This window comes from Vidua macroura, chromosome 3 (assembly GCF_024509145.1).
Source record: "Vidua macroura isolate BioBank_ID:100142 chromosome 3, ASM2450914v1, whole genome shotgun sequence".
In the NCBI taxonomy this organism is placed as follows: Eukaryota; Metazoa; Chordata; class Aves; order Passeriformes; family Viduidae; genus Vidua; species Vidua macroura.
This window is the reverse complement of record NC_071573.1, coordinates 33180878-33198847: the sequence shown is the minus strand read 5'-3', so window position 1 is coordinate 33198847 and position 17970 is coordinate 33180878. Positions and strand designations below refer to the sequence as shown.

At 53.4% G+C, this 17970-nt stretch overlaps 1 protein-coding gene across 1 annotated transcript; it reads right to left on the bottom strand.

Annotated features, from left to right (window-relative positions):
* Positions 1-2772: 2772 nt before the first annotated feature.
* VSX1 (visual system homeobox 1) lies at positions 2773-6878 on the bottom strand. Its single transcript, XM_053973649.1, has 5 exons — positions 6509-6878; positions 6060-6138; positions 5673-5796; positions 4606-4786; positions 2773-3990 (listed from the first exon to the last, which is right to left on the bottom strand). The coding sequence occupies exons 1-5, from the start codon at positions 6876-6878 to the stop codon at positions 3725-3727; spliced, it is 1020 nt and encodes a 339-aa protein (XP_053829624.1). The 3' UTR covers positions 2773-3724.
* Between the last annotated feature and the right edge of the window lie 11092 nt (positions 6879-17970).

The following is a 17970-nucleotide window of genomic DNA, read 5'->3' as shown; positions in this document are numbered from 1 at the left end:
CCAGTGGCAGCCTGAGGAAATTTTGCGGGCTGAACATGTGCACCTGGTTTAAAATAATGGACTTGTATTGTTGTTAGTGCTGAATTAACCTAAATCAAAGAATAGTCTGAGTTGGAAGGGACACATAGAATCATCAAAGCCCAACTTCTGTCCTTGCACAGGACAACCCCAGTAATAACAGAGAATGCCCAAGAGTATTGTCCAAACACCCGCTGAACTCTGTCGGACTTGGTGCTGTGACCGCTTCCCTGGGGAGCCTATTTCAGTGCCCTCTGAGTGAAGAAACTTCCCCTAATTTCTAACCTAAACCTCCCCTGATACAGCTTTAGAGCCATTCTCTGGGATCCTGTTACTGGTCGCCACAGACAAAAAATCAGCGTCTGTCCCACCGCTTTAATCGTGAGGAAGCTGCAGAACTGCAATGGGGTCTCTCCTCAGTCTCCTCTTGCCCAGGCTGAACAGACCAAGTGACCTCAGCTGCTGCTCACACACCTTCCCCTCCGGACCCTTCACCATCTTCGTAGCCCTCCTTTGGAAACTCTCTAATAATTTTAATGTCTTAATGCAATGTTTTACATTGCAGTGCCCAAAACTGCCCCCAGCACTCGAGGTGAGGCCGCCCCAGTGCAGAGCAGAGGGGACAGTCCCCTTCCTCATCCAGCGGGTGATGCTGTGCCTGATGCACCCAGGACAGGATTGGCCCGCACCTGAAGCAGTCCGGAGAAAGTAAGAGGCTCGGATCAGCGCCTGTGCCCTCTGCCAGAGGCTCCTCGTTGTACCAAGTGCCTGTTGGGGATGCAAGACGAGGGTAATGAAACAGGAGCCTCGCAGGATTCTTGAATTCTGCATCCACAGCAGACGTCCAGACGCGCCCCTGCAGGGGTCTGTGGGAATAAGGGGAAGGAGTGAGGCTTCCAGCTGCCTCTAGGCTCCAGCCAGCCTCCTCCTTTCCTGGGCTGCTCGCCGTGTCCCATCGCCCCGCTCCACACGAGGGAGCACTTACAAAGCGTTCGGACTCGCTCCCTCTGAGCTCCCAGTCTGAAAATCCAAGCTTCAGCTTGGGAGGATTGGCCAAAGCAAAGTGCCACAGATATTAATATTGCTTAAGTTGTACAGATATGGCACCATGAGGATGCTTCTGCAAATGCAGTCCTGCAGCCTTCTCTGCTCTGGGCCCATCACTGGGACATAAGAAAAATATGACTACCATTTTATCTCTGCTTTAAAATAAGGGAAATCAAACAGAAACAGTAGGACACCCCCACCACTGCCTTGCATCCCCTGGGTGCCTGGCAGTCAGCTTTCAGTCAGTGAAGAGATCTGCATGTGCAGAACACTGGCTTTGAATTTACTGACTTCTCTTGCCTGGGCCACTGGGAAGGGATCTTCTGCTTGAGCAAGCCCAGCACTTGTGGCTGACGCATGCCCGAGGCTCCTTACAAAGGGCAGCTCATGGCACCAGGCCCTGATGTGGTCACCAGGACGGCTGTGGGGGTCTCACATGGGCAGCAGTGGAGATGTGTGCAAGTGGCAGCATTGCCTTATGTCAGGGTCACACTCTTGTCACTGGCCCAGGCCTGAACCAGCGCTGGCCGAGCCATGGCTGGGTCTGGCTGACACTGATCTCAGGATGGATCAAACCTGAAGCAACAACAAGAGTGTGCTGCCCTACTCCTATTGCTGCTCCAAGCAGTGACATTGGAGGACAGTGGGCACTTCCTTGCCAGGGTTAGTGCAGGCAGCAAACAGTCAAGTGACTCCGCGCTCTGAGGAGGGCGCCAGACCCTGTCACCAGGAGCTGAGTCTGGGCAGTCACTGCCATCCACCAGCATCTGTACCCCACAGTCACCCAGCACGTGGAAAGTGCCTCGGCCGGTAACCCTCCTCTTGGTTCCTCCTTCCCAGCATGTGGTGAGAGCTGGGCGCTCACCAGGCACTACCAGGAGCTCGAGTGGTCTGCACCCTGTGCATGCTGGAACTACAGTGTCTCCCCTTGTAGCACTCGTGGTGTGACGTGCTTGCTCTCACAGCGCTGCAGCCAGCACAAGGCAAAGAGCCAGGCCATCTGCACGCAGGCAGACCAAAGGGGAAAAAAAAAAAAAAAAAAAAAAAAAAGGATTGCAAGCATCCAGTGCCAGCGTGGCACAGCCCAAATAAAAGGTTTGCAGATGCTGCTCAGGCAGGATTAGGCCTCCAATGTGCTAAGTCTCGGCTCTCAGTGAGCCTAATTGCTGCTGCAATAAGCCCTGGCTGGTCCTTTCCTGAACCGTGCTCCCCACAGCCCCCCCAGCAAACTTTTTTTTTTTCCCCTGCAAAGCTTGTATTTGCCATGCATATGTTTCTCCTCCCCCGGGCCGCCTGGTGGGCTCTGGCCAAGCAAAGGAGGGGAAAAGCAGTAAATCTGCACATGCCACTTACTGCTCTGCTCTTCCCAGGAACTGTCCCCCCATTCTCTCCCTATCCAGCACAGCCTGTGGCTGCAACTGTGAGAGCAGCCAGGCCCAGCAGCAGAGGCAGGACCAGGTGACAGCATCAGTACCTGGCCACACACCCCCTGAGCTCTATTAAGACACTTTCCAAACTGGAATTACTCAGATTTTAATAAAACCTTTTGATAATTTTCTGTTATGTTTTGGCTGGTAGATGAAACTGGAGGTGTTCCAGGAGAGCTGTTGAGGCATGTGCATGGGCTGGTTCAGCAACTGCCATGAGATGTGTGTCAAAGGAAGGTATAAATTGCAATACAGAGCATGAAAACAAAAGATACACCAGAATTTTATTTATGGATGTGTAATAAATAAATGGTGGACAACAGAGGAAGAGCCACATTCAAAAATCCAGATTACTAAAGTGCTTTTAGACATAAATATAGGGTGACCAAGAAACAGCTCTGACAGTAACACTTTTTACAGACAATTACAAAATATCTTATGTCACTTCACATAATTGTTTAACTGCTCCAGGGTACTATGGCTTGCTTTTCAAAAAGGTCTGTTCAGTCATGCATAGTGTGGCAAGTGACATTCAAGAGTGTACAAAATCATTGCATAACCAAAAACATCCTTACCCCCTTCTCCGAAATACATATATAGTTAAGGAAGAATATAGTTAAGGAAGATACACAGTGTAAGTCCAGTGATAAGGCTGCATTGGCAGGCTAGATCCTCAGGGAGTATAAACCTGCCTATCTGTCAGGTTACACCAGCTTGAGGATGAGCCATACCATGTTTAAAAACCCTGCTGCTCCTCGAGGTGGAAGATTTGTGTGTTCGGCGTGGAAAGATTCGCACACAGGCGCTGCGCTGGGGTGGAAGCACTTGGAGAAGGCGTCTGTAAACTCCTGTAAACTCCTGCACCATCCTTGCACCTGTGTGTTGGAGGAGGGAGCAACTCCCAGTGTGTTGCTCCTCTTTGTGCTACTGGCTAGATGGGGAAGTGGTCCCAGAACGGAGGAGAAAGGGGCTCCTCCCCAGCAGCAATCGGTGCTGATCACAATGTGCTCCCATCCTCGCACTGCTCTTGGCCCCTCTGCCACCCTCCACCCTGGCTCTGATGAGAAGTGAACAGCTTGAAAGTGAGGGGGCGAGGGGGTGTATGTGCCAGTTTTAAAATGCCCTGAATTCAGATAAAAATTCTGTTATTTAAGAAAAAATATATATATCAATAAATATTATGGTCTCGCCAGGACGCTGTGAGGTCTGGCCTCCTCCGGGGCAGCCCAAGCTCAGTGGTCCCTGTCGTTCTGCTCTGTGGGGGGGTCCCCATTGATGTACTGCCTCAGCACACCCCTCTTCTCATGCTTGGCTGTCCTGGAGAGGTCGATGGCTGTGTCCTCTGAGTCTTTTGCAGGCCCAAGCTTGTCAGAGCCCTTCTGGGAACTGGCCTGCGTCCCTTTGCGTTCCTCCTCCTCCTGCTCCATTCGCCAGCCATCTGCCAGCTTCTCTTGGCTCTCTGCCTTCCTGCTTACCTCCATGGACTTTTTGTGCATACCTTGAAGAGGGGAGAGAGCACAGCCAAGGGCACTGGTTGCTTATTTCTGCTTGGGATGGCTCAGAATCGCCTCCTGAATTACTGCTGCTTCCTTCAGTTCTTGCCTACATCCCAAGGAAAGCTGTCTCTAGCTACCAGCCTTTCCCAACCCAGAGCACTGCCACCTGCTCTCTGCAGCCAGGGGGGATGGCTTGTGGCAAAATTAGTCTGTACCTTCCTTGTAGCAGGGAAGGCTTACAGGGAGAGGTGTGCTGTAATGACCCATTCCAACCTGGATTTTGGCTTTGTATGAGCAGAGGGTAGCTCTGAGGTATCTTCAGTTTAGGGGCAGGTGGTGGTGACTTCTTAGATGCCTTGCAACTCCCATGCTGACTGCTAGCACTGCAGAGTGATACCCACCCACGTGCAGGCACCTGTCTGACACAGCAGTAAAAGGTTTTCCTTTTCCTAGCTGTTCTTAGCAAGGAGGAAATGGAAAACCGAGGGCACTTGGCAGCCTGTATACAGCTCATGGCCAAGGAGGCCCCATTCCCTTCTGGAAAAAGGCAAGGGCAGCCATATGAAAGAAGAAGCTGAGCCCTGATCCCCCCAGCAGCACCCCAAGTTCCCACTCACCCAGCAGCCACGGGGCGCAGGATCCCACCAGGCCACTCTTGGCGGAGTTGATGATGGACTCGGGCAGGGGGATGGAATGCCTCACCATGGCCCCATAGAGGCCGTACTCGGCCATCACGCTGCTCCGGCCCCAGCACTTCTCCCTCTTCCGCCACTTGGCTCTTCGGTTCTGAAACCAAACCTTCAGGGGTAACAGCCAGGAGAGCACGGACGGGTGGGGTCGGGGAGGAGACAGCCCCCGTGGCCGGGTGTGCAGGGCCCATCGGGAATGGGGGAATGTCCATCCAGGGCCAAAGGTCAGCCATGGGGGTGCGTGGAGGGGTTGGGTGTGCAGACACAGGGTGTGGACACGCAGGCGGCACCGGGAGGGCAGCCAGGGCGGCGTGCGGGGAGGGATGTGACGGAGGACACACACATGGGTGTCAGAGAGGGGAGGAAAGGGGGGAGAGGGAGCACACGTTAACATGAGGCTGATCGTGACACAGGAAGGTGATCCCAGCCAAAGTCACCCTACGCTGCTCTGCCTGCCTGCAGGGCCTCCCTGCCTGATCCACAAAGCACCAACCTCTCCAGAAAAAGGGCTCCATAATGCAGTGACCAATGATGACAGAAGGTGCTCAGGTCCCTCTTCCCACCCCACTCCTCTATTTCAAGGGAATAGATATAACCAGACTGCTGCCCAGACCACCACCTCATTCATAAGCCACTGAGCTGTTCCATAGGGGAGCAGGATCAGGCCCTAAAATGCCACGTGTCCCTCAAAGGGGCAAGCTAGTGAGCAAGCTCCTGTGTGACAGCCTGGCCCAGCAGCTCCAAATTGCTCCCAGCTCCTGCCTGACTGGGAGGACAGAGCCAAGTTGCCAGCAATGAGCAACTGCTGGGGCCACCTCAGTCCCCTGGTTCTGCATGTCCATTTAGAGGTTGTTCCATGCCAGCAAGCAGAAGCTGAGCCTCCCTCCAGGCACCCTGCAGCGTTTCAGTGCCGCCACGTTCCCACCACCTGCACCCACTGTCACAGAGCAGAGGAGACGGCTGGATGGAGAGAGAGGATCGCTGCAGCCACCTACCTGTATCCTGTCCTCCGGCAGCTCCGTCTTCACAGCCAGCATCTCCCGGGCATAGACGTCGGGGTAGTGTGCTTCATTGAAAGCCTTCTCCAGCTCCTCCAGCTGGTGAGCTGTGAATACAGTCCTGCCGAGAGGAGAGAGCATCCTGTCACACCGTCCGGACCCTTGGGCAAACAGCGAGGCTGGCAGCCCCCCCACACTGAGGTTTTCCTCCGAAAAATCCTCCCCCCACCCCAGCTGCAGCCCTCGTCTTGCCTCCTTTTCCTCCCTTTATCCCCCTTGGGGATACTGACCGCCCCAGCCTGGGGATCAGAGGAACAGCGAGAGGATGGTGGCAGCAGCGAGGAGGTGAGAAGGGGGATAGCCTGGGTCCCAACAGGGCGCTACCTGTGCCGGCGTTTCTTCCTCTTGATCTGGGAGGTGGACATCTTCAGGTCGCTGCCGTCCCCAGACAGGCTGTCCTCATCTGGCAGCAGCATGCGGGAGGGGAAGAGTCACGTTCCCGTCGAGAGCGGGGCAACCGAGCGCAGCTCCCCAAACGCGGTTCAGCCGCCCGCGGGGAGCGGGCCCGGGGCACGGAGGGGTCCCCTCCCACAGCTGAGCCCTCGGTGCCGCACCGGTGATGCCATCCCGGGGCAGGGGTGGGAGCCCACACTTGCCGGAGAGTCAAAGGCTCGGCATCCCGGCGGGACGGGCAGCACGGGAGCCGATCGCGCACCGCCGGGAGGATATCGCGGTTGCCGCGGCCGCAGGTGCGAGGCAGTCCCGGCAGTGGCTCCGGACGGGGGTCCCCGTGCGCGCCTAAGCGGCCACCCTCGACCCCGACCCCCGCTCACCGGAGAAGTTCTCCTTGTGGCGGCGGGCGGCAGGAGGCGGCCCGGGAGGCGGGCGGGGGCCGCGGGCGGGCAGGAGCGGCAGCGGGGCGGGCAGCAGGCACGGGGCGCCCGGCCCCCCCAGGCTGCACAGCAGCCCCAGCCCCAGCCCCAGTGCCCCGCCGCCCTCGTAGCCACCGGCGGTGGCGGCTGGGGGGGGGCCGGGGGGCGGCTGCAGCTCGGCTTCCAGCCCCAGCAGGTCGGTGATGGCGAAGCCCTTGGCCCGCAGCCCCGCGCCTCCCGGCCGCGCCGCCGCGCCGGGTGTCACCGGTACGGGCACCGCCACCGGCCCCGCCGCCGCGCGTCCCCCCGACGGCTCCGCCCGGCCCGGCATCGCCGCCGCCGCCGCCTGGCCCGGCCACCACCGCCCGCCGCCCTTTTTATCGTCCCGCCGCCGGTCTCGGCTCCAATCACACTCCAGACCGGCGGGGGGGGGGGGGGGGGGGGGGGCGCTCCCAATCCCCGGATTAACAGCCTCTGTCCCCCCTCCCGCCCGCAAAGGTCCCGCGCCCCTCCCCCGGCCCTCCCGGGCCACCGCCCGGCCCCCCGCCGCCCCCTCTCGCCGTCCCTCCCTCCGTCCCTCCCTCTGTCTCCCTCGGCCCCCGCCCCTCGGTCCTCACCACCCCCTGCCGGGTCCCCTGCGGTTTCGGTCAGACCCACTCCAGGACCCCCCCTCAGTGCCTGTCCCGCCCCGGCCCGGTCACCCTGTTCCCCCCCATGCCCCACAAATCCCCCTCACACCCCCTTAGGTTCCCTCTCCGGATTTCCTCCCACGAACTCCCTGCTGTGTCCCTATGTCCCCATATCCCCTCTTCCATTGCCCGGCAGTGCACTTCCCAGTACCCCCATTCCAGCTCAAGACCCTTCAGCCCCACATCCCAGATGGGACATCCCACTGGACTCAGCACCCTAGAGATAGGGATGGGAACAGTCAGGGGCTGTTGGGCAGGAGCCTCCCTGACCCCAGGTGTCTTGTCCCTGGGGCCAGGGTCACCTCGAGGTGCCTGGCCTCTGTGCTCCCTTTTGCTCCCAGATTCTTGCACCTGGGCTGCAATTTTTTTCCCTCTTCCCTTCATCTGTTGATGGAAATGATTTACAACCGGCTTACACGGGCCGCCTGATCCAGGCCTTCATTGGACAGTCAGATTAACCGAGGGTCCTTCTGATAAAGATAATTACAAGGGGACTCCGCATTAACTTTGCATTATTAAAGAAAGACCCAAATCTCCCATCGCAAGCTGTTCCCAGGATTAGCAGAACAATAACTTTCATTTAGGATAATTGCCGTGGCCAGCACTGGGGGCTGGCGGGGGGGACCCTCTGGACCATTGTGCTTCTCACCAAGAAAGGCAAATGGGTGTGAGGGGAATGGGAGGTGTGGGAGTGTGGTCACACTTCCCAAGCCACCAGTTCGGGGTACTCGTGTGCTCAGGATGAAGGGATGCTTGGGCATCCCCACCCAGGGTTGCCCCCTGCCCCAACACTGAGCATCCCGGGATCCCCTTGGGCATCTTTGCTTCTCCAGAGTGGTTTTGCTGCAGTTTTGCTGGAATAGGAGACTTTCACTGCTAGGCAGGGAGGATCTGCCACAGTAATTAGAAGTCATAATCCAGCCACCACCCACAACAAATTTCCTGTTCAAGCAGATATTAGTGGTTAAAACCCTAATTTTTGATGTTGTCCCAGAATCAGCTTGATTTCAGCAGTTTACATTGAGGCTGAGCTGTTGGGAGAGATGATGAAGCCTTAAATATGCATATGGCCTAGGCATTTGGAAAGTTTGGGGATAAAGCACGTATAATTGCTCCTAATCAGTTTATGAAACATAAAAGCTCAAACCCAAGAGAAAGCCGATAGATGCAGAAATGGAAATAGCGATTAAATCTCCCCATGCTGGCAAGGTGGCCTGGATATGGCGCTGCTGCCCAGGGCGAGGGTGACCAAGGCCATGCCCTGGGGGATGGGGACACACCTGCTCCTGGGACAGTACAGTGGGATGGGGGATGGGGACACTCCTGCTGCACCCCTGGATCCCCCAGCCATGGTGAAGATGGGCACCTCCACCGGTCCTTTGGACAATAAATCAGTTAAAGGATATCTTGATATATGCTCATCAGATAGGATTAGCTGGGATTAGACTAATCAGTAAATGTTTCTCTGCTCATTATTTTCTAAGGAAGATTTTCAGCTGATTCTCCGACGCTGAAAGATTATTAATCGCTTAAAGAGCAGAACATCAAACATCGCCCCTTGCTCTAATTTCCCTGGGGTTTGCCCCCCCTCTCCATGGGCAGGGTGCCTGTGCCAGCCGGCCCAGCAGCCTCAAGGTGCCCCAGCAGCCAGAATCTCCATGGGGCTCTACCACAGCAGCCCCAGGCCACAGGACCCCGGCCTCAGTGCAGTCCCATGTCCCACGGGGTGAGTGCTGCCTGCAGCTGATGCTGGAGCACCCCCATCCCTGCTGCACTTTGCAGGACTAGGCACACAGAAAGGTGGGACAGTTCCCACATTGTCCCCTCTTCCCCATGGCTGCTCCACCACCATGTCAGACACCTGCCATGACCTATAGGATGGAGGGCACACATGATGGGAGGGATGCCTGGAGCTGTCCCACTCAGAGCCCAGAAACAAGCCTTGCAAGTCCTTAGGGGATTACAGACACATGCAGCATTTTGGTAGACCCTCCTCAGCTGATGACAACTCTAGAGCCAGCATTTGGTGAGTTTTTGGAGTCCCTGTCTTCACCATGGGCTCAGGGAAAGCCCCAGAAGGAGGTGCACTCAGCCTGCAACCACCTGCTGTAGCAATGAGGAGGGGGCAGCAAGGAGAAGGTATTGAAGGGCCTGGTTTAGGGGATTAGTAATGGGATAAGACAGCTTTCACCTCCCTGGTTTAGATATGAATCAGGTCAATAATAAAGGACCATCTGACAGTTTCAGGCAGCTCAGAGTGGAAGAGGCTCCTGTGCCCCAGGCTGGATGGAGAACCCATCTCCAAAATCCCAGCTCTTGCTGCACACCCATCCATGGTACCTGCACCAGCAGTCGCAGCCCAGTGATCCTGCCCAGCTCCACACCCCGCACCTGCATCAGCTCCCAGCGCACCAGCACGGGAGCAGGCTGGAGCCTGCTCCCCAGGGATGGTGCTGGCACCACAGCCCTTGGGCACCTGCTGTGTAGAGCAAGCTCAGCCAGCCTGTTGGTGGTGGGCCTTGCACAGGTGCAGGGTGACCCAGAGGTAGAGTGCAGCAGGGTGAGCAGCCAGCTGATGGCAACACAGACAATTTGGCAAGGGTGGGAACCTCAATAAGCATGGATGGAAGAAAAAGGGCTTTTCTTCTGCCTCCTCCACATCCTGCTGGGAACAGGGGGAAGTGATGCCTGTTGTGAAAGCATTGTCTCTGACACGTGGGTGAAAAGGAACTGAGAAACAGGCCATAGCTAGGGGAGAAGGCAGCAAAGAGGGGGGTGTTGCAGCCAGTCCCATCTGTTTTACAAGGCTAAATCCCCACCTCTAAGTTACAGATGAGCCTCTTCCTTGAAATGCAGGCAATAAGACTTTCCTCAGGCTGCAGCAGGGCTCAGTGGTGGATTGTGTGTGCACTCCTGGCCAGTTAGGAATAGGTATATGTAGTGGCCAAGTACCGACCATTTTGGGGTGATGGATTTGCAGAGGCAAGCAGCAGAACAGGTTAAATGAATCAGGGAACCTGTGCTCCCTGCACTGTCAGGCTGTGGGAAGTGCTTCGCTTGCAGCTCGACAGGATGTTGGTGAAGCAGAGGGCTTGCAGGGTGAGCGCAGCCACAGCTCACCTGCACCACTGAGCACCACCTGCTCAGTGCTGTAGCATCATCAGCCCAGCTTACTGCAAGTGTTGTCAGCCCTAATTTGGCACGGGGCGGGGGGGGTCCCTTTCCTTGTCCCACTCAACGAAACGCCCCAGAGACATCCCTACTAATTCCTCTGCACAGATTTCTGTCTTAAGGCATTTGCCTTTGATTAAAACCAGAAGAGCAGTCACGGTTTAAGTGGAGTTTAAGAGCAAACCATGTGCCACTGCACAGGGCGCTCACATCTGGAGTGTCACAGATTTAATCAAACTGCTGGGAAGTGCCGCACGCAGACAGCTGTCACAGCAGCCTGGAGCCCATCTCCTAATTAATTCCTAGCCAACACAGGGCAAACAAATGGCCATCAAGGTGCTACACCTACAGCATCAACCGTAAGCATGGCTGGTAGTTGGTGAGCAAGCAGAGCTCACCCTGTGTATCTCCAAGGAGCTATAGGTGATATAGCCCATGGAAAGTGCTGTTCCTGCTCCTAGGGAGGAGACTGGGGCTTGTTCCAGAGGTGTGTGTATGGGAACAGGAGGGACAGAGTGTTCAGGAAGAAACCCAGATGGAGTAGGCACAACAGCGGTAGCTCTGATTTCTGGTTGCTCTGTCAGCTGCTGTTTTTTGCTTCCCCTCCTTCTTGCTTCTGCCGAACTTGTTGCTTTCTAGTACCAGTTACCTGCCCATCTGACATCCCGTGGGCAACCCCCTCTCCTCCTATACAGGATGTATGAGCTGGGACACAGCCCTCCCTGGAGATGCTCTGCTTGATGCTAACCAGGGCCTGGCACTTGATGCAGGTTCTGGGAGAACTCTGCTGCCACAGCCTTAAGCAAAATCTGAGCAATGGCAAAACAGGTCAGGCCCATACTCGGTTCTCCTTGGTGCTCATTCACAGCTCATTAAAGCTAATTGAAATGACTACCAAAGCTGGGTCTATGTGGGTGTTTGGAAGCTCTGGGCACAAGGCACAACTAGGCTGGGAATATCCAACTGTGAGGAGCCCCAAACTAGCCGATGGACTGTCCACTCCAATTAGCCCCACAAAGGAGCTATTATTCCTTTGCACTATGCTTGTCTGATTACTTTATCTTATTATTTTTTTTTGATCATTTCTCCAAAATGTGCTAATTAAACAGAAATCATCAAGTCAATTAGAGAAACACTCATTAAAGCTGAAAATAAAAGAAAGTATCGGCAGAAGAAAAACGGCTGTGAGGGTCCCAAACACACACAATAGCTGCCACATTCATTAAATCAGCAACTCCCAAAAGAGGCGTAGACACTGTCCCCTCTGGTCTGCGCCCTGGAAATGAAACTTCCCAAGCAACAGAGTCAGATTCCTCTCCCTCTCCCTCTCCCTCTCCCTCTCCTCTCCTCTCCTCTCCTCTCCTCTCCTCTCCTCTCCTCTCCTCTCCTCTCCTCTCCTCTCCTCTCCTCTCCTCTCCTCTCCTCTCCTCTCCTCTCCTCTCCTCTCCTCTCCTCTCCTCTCCTCTCCTCTCCTCTCCGCTTCCCATGGCTTTCCCAGCTCCCAGCCCAGGAGTAAAGTGAGCTCCCAGGCAGCACCTTCTCCATGTTCATACCCAGCTCCTCACCAAGCAGAAGCCTTCCAGAACAATGCTTCCCTTTGCACCTCCCTCCTCTGGCCTGGAAGCAAGACACAGGAAAACCCAGGAAAACATGCTAACCAGTGATTTCAGCAAGTAAAAAAAGGGAGATCACAGTTTGTTCTGACCCCAGAGTGGCAGAGTGTCCAGCTCAGCTCTGGTGCTGCCCAGCCTTTTCATTTACAAACCAGTTCAGCCATGCCTAATCACAGGCGCTGTGCTCTGAGACCTAACAGAAGCACTTCTCCTTTAATTAATCTCCAAGTTTGCTATCTGAGTGCTGTGCCATATGGTATTGATTTTTCAGCTTGGTATGACAGCACTTGCCATGAAAGAAACTAACCTAATTAAAGCAGGGGACACCAGCACACAGGCAACTACTCTCACTCTTACCCATAATACGGCTTTCTAGATCGGCTCTCCTGAGAGCGAACAGGTGCTGAAATGGGGCACCTCTGCTTGCAGGTGAATTCAGAGGTTTTGGCTGTGCAAAGAGGTCCAGATCCCTTTCTCAGCACTGGCCTGGGCTTGCTGTGACAAATAGCACCTGGGCTTTCCCAGCTATCCCCACTCTGCAGCTGAGCAGGGAGGTTTTGAAGCATGGCTTCCCAACACAAACCATTTCTTTTCAGACAGACCAGGTAAGTCATTAATGAGTTTCACAGTGTCCTCCATCTCCCCCACTAACAACTGGACTCCTAAGAGACCTACACTGGGGTCTTTTAGCTGAAGATTGATGTGGCAGTCCCACAAATCCCATTAGACATTACATAAGCAAATGACCCTTTACCCAAGCTATGTTGTCCCAAACAGACCATCTAAAGGACCTATAGAAATAAGAGAAAAATAACATAAATATATTCATATACATGGATCCTCCTTCCCAGAAGAGTGAAGGCACATGTGCTTGCCTGTCTCATCTTTGTAGGCAACCACATTATTTGGTGTGAGAAATGCAGATACAATTCCTGTAGCTCACTGCACCCATTTTACTTGACCCTGCAAGAAAGCTGTTCCTGCCCAGCTTTCCGCCACACACCCAGGGCTGTGTTTTCTGTGCTCTGACACTGCATTCTGCAGTTTTCTCTTTGTATGCATAAAGGGCATCTTTCAACATGTGGGGACTTCCCCTTCCTGGTTCTCCTTTTAAAGCTTAGCCTTGCTCTCACCAATGTCACTCCTACACCATCTTCTCCTCTATTCTCTTACACTGGCAGCACTGAATTGTAAAACTTGTAAAATTTTCTTGTGTGACTAATGTTTTTTCTACAATAAAGGACAGATTTTAGTACAGAGGACTTTCCAGCTTTTCTACCAGCTCCTGGGTTTTGCTTTGACAGGATTCCTCTAACATAGTCAAGGTGGGCCTTGATGCCAAAAGGGAACATACTGTACAAAATGAACAGATTGAATGTTGCTGACAATGAATAATTATTTAATCATCTCCAACAGGACTTATATTACTGGTATTGTCACACTCTGGGAAAAAGAGGAGGAAGTAAAGTAATAAGAGGAAGAAATAAACCTCTCCTTTGTGGGATTATTGTCTGCAGTCTTCCCTTTTGGCTAGAGGTTATGATGGATTTTGAAAGTAGAACTAATGGATTTTCTTCCTATTTGGAAATTGCAGTGAATTGCAGTGAAATTACTCTTAGTTCCTGTTGTTTGATACCTAGAAATTTTCCAGTTTCTACAGAGAAAAGATGCCTGGTCACCAGTTTCCTTCAACATCCCCCAGCTCAGCCTCCTTTGCAGCTCCTGCAGAGCTCTTCCAGCCAAAGCACTCCCCAGACTCCTGAGAGATGAACACATAGCAGTGACAGCAGAAACCCTGGGCAATACCCTTCCCTCTCCTCTTGTCTGCCCAGGACAGGAAATCTGTGCCTCAGTCCCATTTTGGGTCCATCCCAGCAGGATGCACAGAAAATCAGGTTACCTGCATCTCCCCTCCTGGCTGGGAGCCCATCATCCATCCTTCCCTCTCTTTTTAAGTGACTCCCCCTTTGTTTCTTTAGCTCACAGGAGGAGATGTAACAAAGAGCCCCATGGTCCTACACGGTGGCTGAGTGTTCATTTGTTTGGCAAAGCAGCCCCTTCAGCTGGGGAAAGCCCTGAGAATGCAGCTGAGCTGTGTGGCAGGCTGTGGGGCAGCCATCCCCAGGGGCAACCTGAGAAAAGAGGCAATTAGCCAGCCCCTCACCAGCACAGCAGGGGCGGTTCAAGGGGAAAGAAAAGCCGAGCCCTGGTAGTAATGACATTTTTCCACATGGATAAATGCATTGATCTGTGACAAACAATACCAGGCTGTGCCTCTGGCTGTGGTGCTGAGGAGGAAAAGATGGGAGAGCTTCCCCATGCCAGATGTTCAAGATAGAAGTTTCCTAGATTCCCTGAACGAAGCTGAACGTCTGTGGAGGATGAGTCCCTGAAGATGTGTCCCCAGACCCTGCTGAAACCACAGCAGCCCAGGTCTTGCCCAGGGCCACACTTCCCAGCAGGTGCCAGGAGCTTCACTTTAAAGGCAAGTGCGATGCAGCTGAGCCTCATCCACAGTCCTATCCCACATCCCCATAAAGTCCTGCAGAGCAGACAAGCAGGGCACAGAGCACTCAAGTAAAGCTTCATAACAGAGCTACCCTGGGTAAGCTACCTATTAATGGAGGCTAAGACAGTGACAAATCCACTCCTGTCCCTGACACCCTAACTCACCATGCCAGTTGCCTTTTACCCACTCCCTGCAGGGCGGTGACAGCAGGCTGATCCCATACTTATAGAGCACCTGAGGTAACACACCATTTCTGTAATGCCCCAACCCATGCCTGGATTGGGGCATCTCTCCCAGGGCAATTCCTCTAGGAAAAACCTAATCCATAAAGGATGAACCCTGGCAGACGTGGACCTCTACTTTGCTTGGAGCAGTTCCTTCTACTTGCCTGCTTCCAAAATAGCCAGGTGACCACATATAAATACTCAGACAGAAGTGGTGGGATGTCCCAGGCACATCATACACACTCCGGACTGGGCATCGTGAATGTCTGAGAAGAAACATATAGGAGTGTGTTATTAGTGTCTTGTCATGGAATGGACAAAGTGGTTTAGGAGAGCACAGGGCAAGGCACACATCCTGTCCAAAGAGCTTAACTTCTAAGCTTTAATCAGAAGAATTAGGGCTTTACTTTGGCTCGAATTTAATCAGAATGAATAGCAGAGATGGTCGTGCCATTTTGTAGGCAGAGTGCTATCTGCTCAGGACATTCCCTCCTGTCTCACATCAGCCAAGCTGCACCCCTGGGTGATCAAGGTGTGGCTCTGGTGACAGGCACTGTCCCAATGGCCACAGCTAACCTCGGGGTGCCTCGGGTAACATGAAAGCCCTGTTGGCACTGGGGGTTCTTCCCAGGCTGTCTTTGCCCTCCTGCTGGAGGTTTAACTCTAGGTGAGCCCCCATGGGGCTGTCTGAGGTCTCAGCCACCTGGATACACCTGCATGCATCCTATGGCAGCTCCAGCAATTCTCCTCCATCTCTGCTCACTCAGCACTCTCCTTTGGGCCAGAGCCATCAGGGAACAGCCCTGGATGGTCACTGTATTGCCAGCTGGACTGGAGCCTGGGACCTGCTTTAGCCCAGCTTCCATCGCGCGTGCAGTCGCATGGTTGGGCCGTGGGTGGAGCAGGGTTGGACCAGATCTCCCGGCAGCAAGAGTGAGCATAAAGGAAGGAGATTTGTTCTGTTCCTGGCAGGCCTCTCCACTCATCACACAGAGCTTGCAGATGCTTTGGCAGGGCAGGATATGTGCACAGGGAAAGGATCTGGGGCTAAATGCAGGGTGGGCATTGCTCTTTCCCCCAACTTAGCACCTGTCTCACCCACCACATCACCATGGGATCACTCCTCCTTCATTTTTAGCTGCAAAATAGCACTTTTGATTGGCATTTCACCTAGTAAGCTCAAAGTCAAGGCAAAGAGCACCAAACTGCAGCTAGTTAAAGCAAACCACACCATCCTCTGCTGAGAGCTGCCATGGTCAGAGGACTTTTGTTGCTTACCTTTTTCCACCCTGCTTTTTTGACACTCTCTTCTGTTCTCTTTTGCAAGCACATCCCTCATTGCAAAGCCAAACCCCAGCTGCTCTGGGCACCATGCCACCCTGCCATTCTCTTCCCTAGCCTAAGCAAATTCCTGACCATGGCAGCAGGCAAATATCAGGAACACATACTGGATGTAACGCTCATCCTAGATCCTCCAACTCCTTGCTGCATTTCCAGCTCACAGAAGTGGCTTGGCTCTTCCTGAGCAAAACCTAATCAGGTCTGTGTAAAAAAAAAAAAAAAAAAAAAATATATATATAGTAGGAAAGAAAAGCCCTGACCATATTTTTAAATAATACCAAAACCTGTAAGTATGTGGTCGGCCTGTTTGTTCTTACTGCATGGGATCAGCCTGATTATTCAGGGATTCATTTTTATTTCTGAGTTTTATTTTTTTCTCATTCAACAGCTGCACATTAATAAAAACTCCATTTATTGGAGGATTTGGCTGGGATTGCTATAATAAAATAGAAGGATTTGTGCTGGGCACTAAAAGAACTCTCTGCAAAAAAAGTAGTGTTTTTCCTGTGATTAGGAGCACCAGAACATATTGTTTTGCTGTGTAGCACCATCACTGCCAAGGGTGGTGACAGATGTCTTGTGTTAATGTTGAATGATTAAATGCCATTTCTGAAGCCACTCCCTATCTATCTATGTAGCACGGTGCTACTTCACCCGCACAATCTGCCTTCAATCTGTTCCCTTTGCAGAGAGCATCCCGCCCTGCTGACTGTCATGAAACCCCCCACTACCACCCCACTGCACACTGTGCCCCAGAGCCAGCTGTGTCCAGCCAGAGTTGGGACATCAATCTTCCAGTGCCCTGTCAGGGCAGCTCAGAAACAGAGGATGCAGCCAGTGGAAACAAAGAGACAAGTACAGCTCTTGAGCTTCTCATCCTGCCATGGTGTTCCTCACCCACATCAACAGTGAGGGCAAGTTTGGTGGGAAATATGAGACCAGCCCAAGAGGTCGCTTTTTCCAGCTCTAACTCTGTTAAAAGAGGTGATATATTCCTGCACACTTGCCTCTCTTCTATACAAAGGCCACTGCTTGTCATCTGTGACCAGTGCCCTTTGATCAAGGCAGAGAGCATCCCACCTGTGGGTGGCTGCAGAGTCACGTCCAGCTGCAGTAGGGCCTCCACGAGCCCCTAACACTGGCTTTCTTGCTTTCCACTGTCCTCAACCTATCTCCTTTTACTCTCTTACTCTCATAAACCACTATAGCCCACAGACTGCACCCCACTCTGCCCAAAACCAGGTAGGTAACTCAGCTCTGGGAAGAAAGAGCCTCTGCCCAAAAGAAGATGGACAGACCAGCAGTGAGGTAGAAGTGTTGGCTCACTGCTGCCTACCTGAAATGTAGCGATGTTCCTCTTCTAAAAGCCTGCTCTGGCTTTAGCAAACACACACAGAGACACCCTGAGAGAATCATGCACATGTGCACACGCACAGATCCTTGATCAGGACATCTGTATCCTCTGGAAGAATGCTGTCTTCACAAAACCATCATCTGTTTGGCATCTGTTGCAATGACCAGATGCAGAGACAAGTTGCACACACCACTTCCAACCCCCCCCCACACACACACAGGTGGCATCTGAGTCCCAGAACCACACAGACAACAAATAAGGTTGTTTCCCCAAACAGAGCTGATGTGGTGAGGGGAAGGGAGAAGTTGGCAGAGGAAAATCTGGCTGCTCACATGCATTCCCACAGGTTGCTACAAGTCCTGTCAGTCAAGGAAGGAAGCATGGTAGGGGGCACTTTGGCAAGCTGGGAGTTGCATGAAGATGTTGAAGAGGGGGATGCCCCTGTAGGAAGCCTAGCCAAGGTGATGCTGCTGCACATGCTCACACCACCTACAAACAGCACCTTCCCCCCTCCTCTGTTCA

Coding starts and splice junctions, on each gene's coding strand:
- VSX1 (XM_053973649.1), bottom strand. CDS start 6,878: ATGCCGGGCCGGGCGGAGCCGTCGGGGGGACGCGCGGCGGCGGGGCCG. Junction 6,139..6,508: donor CCACAAGGAGAACTTCTCCG/GTGAGCGGGGGT, acceptor TGCTGCTGCCAG/ATGAGGACAGCCTGTCTGGG. Junction 4,787..5,672: donor TGCCGGAGGACAGGATACAG/GTAGGTGGCTGC, acceptor TTACCCCTGAAG/GTTTGGTTTCAGAACCGAAG.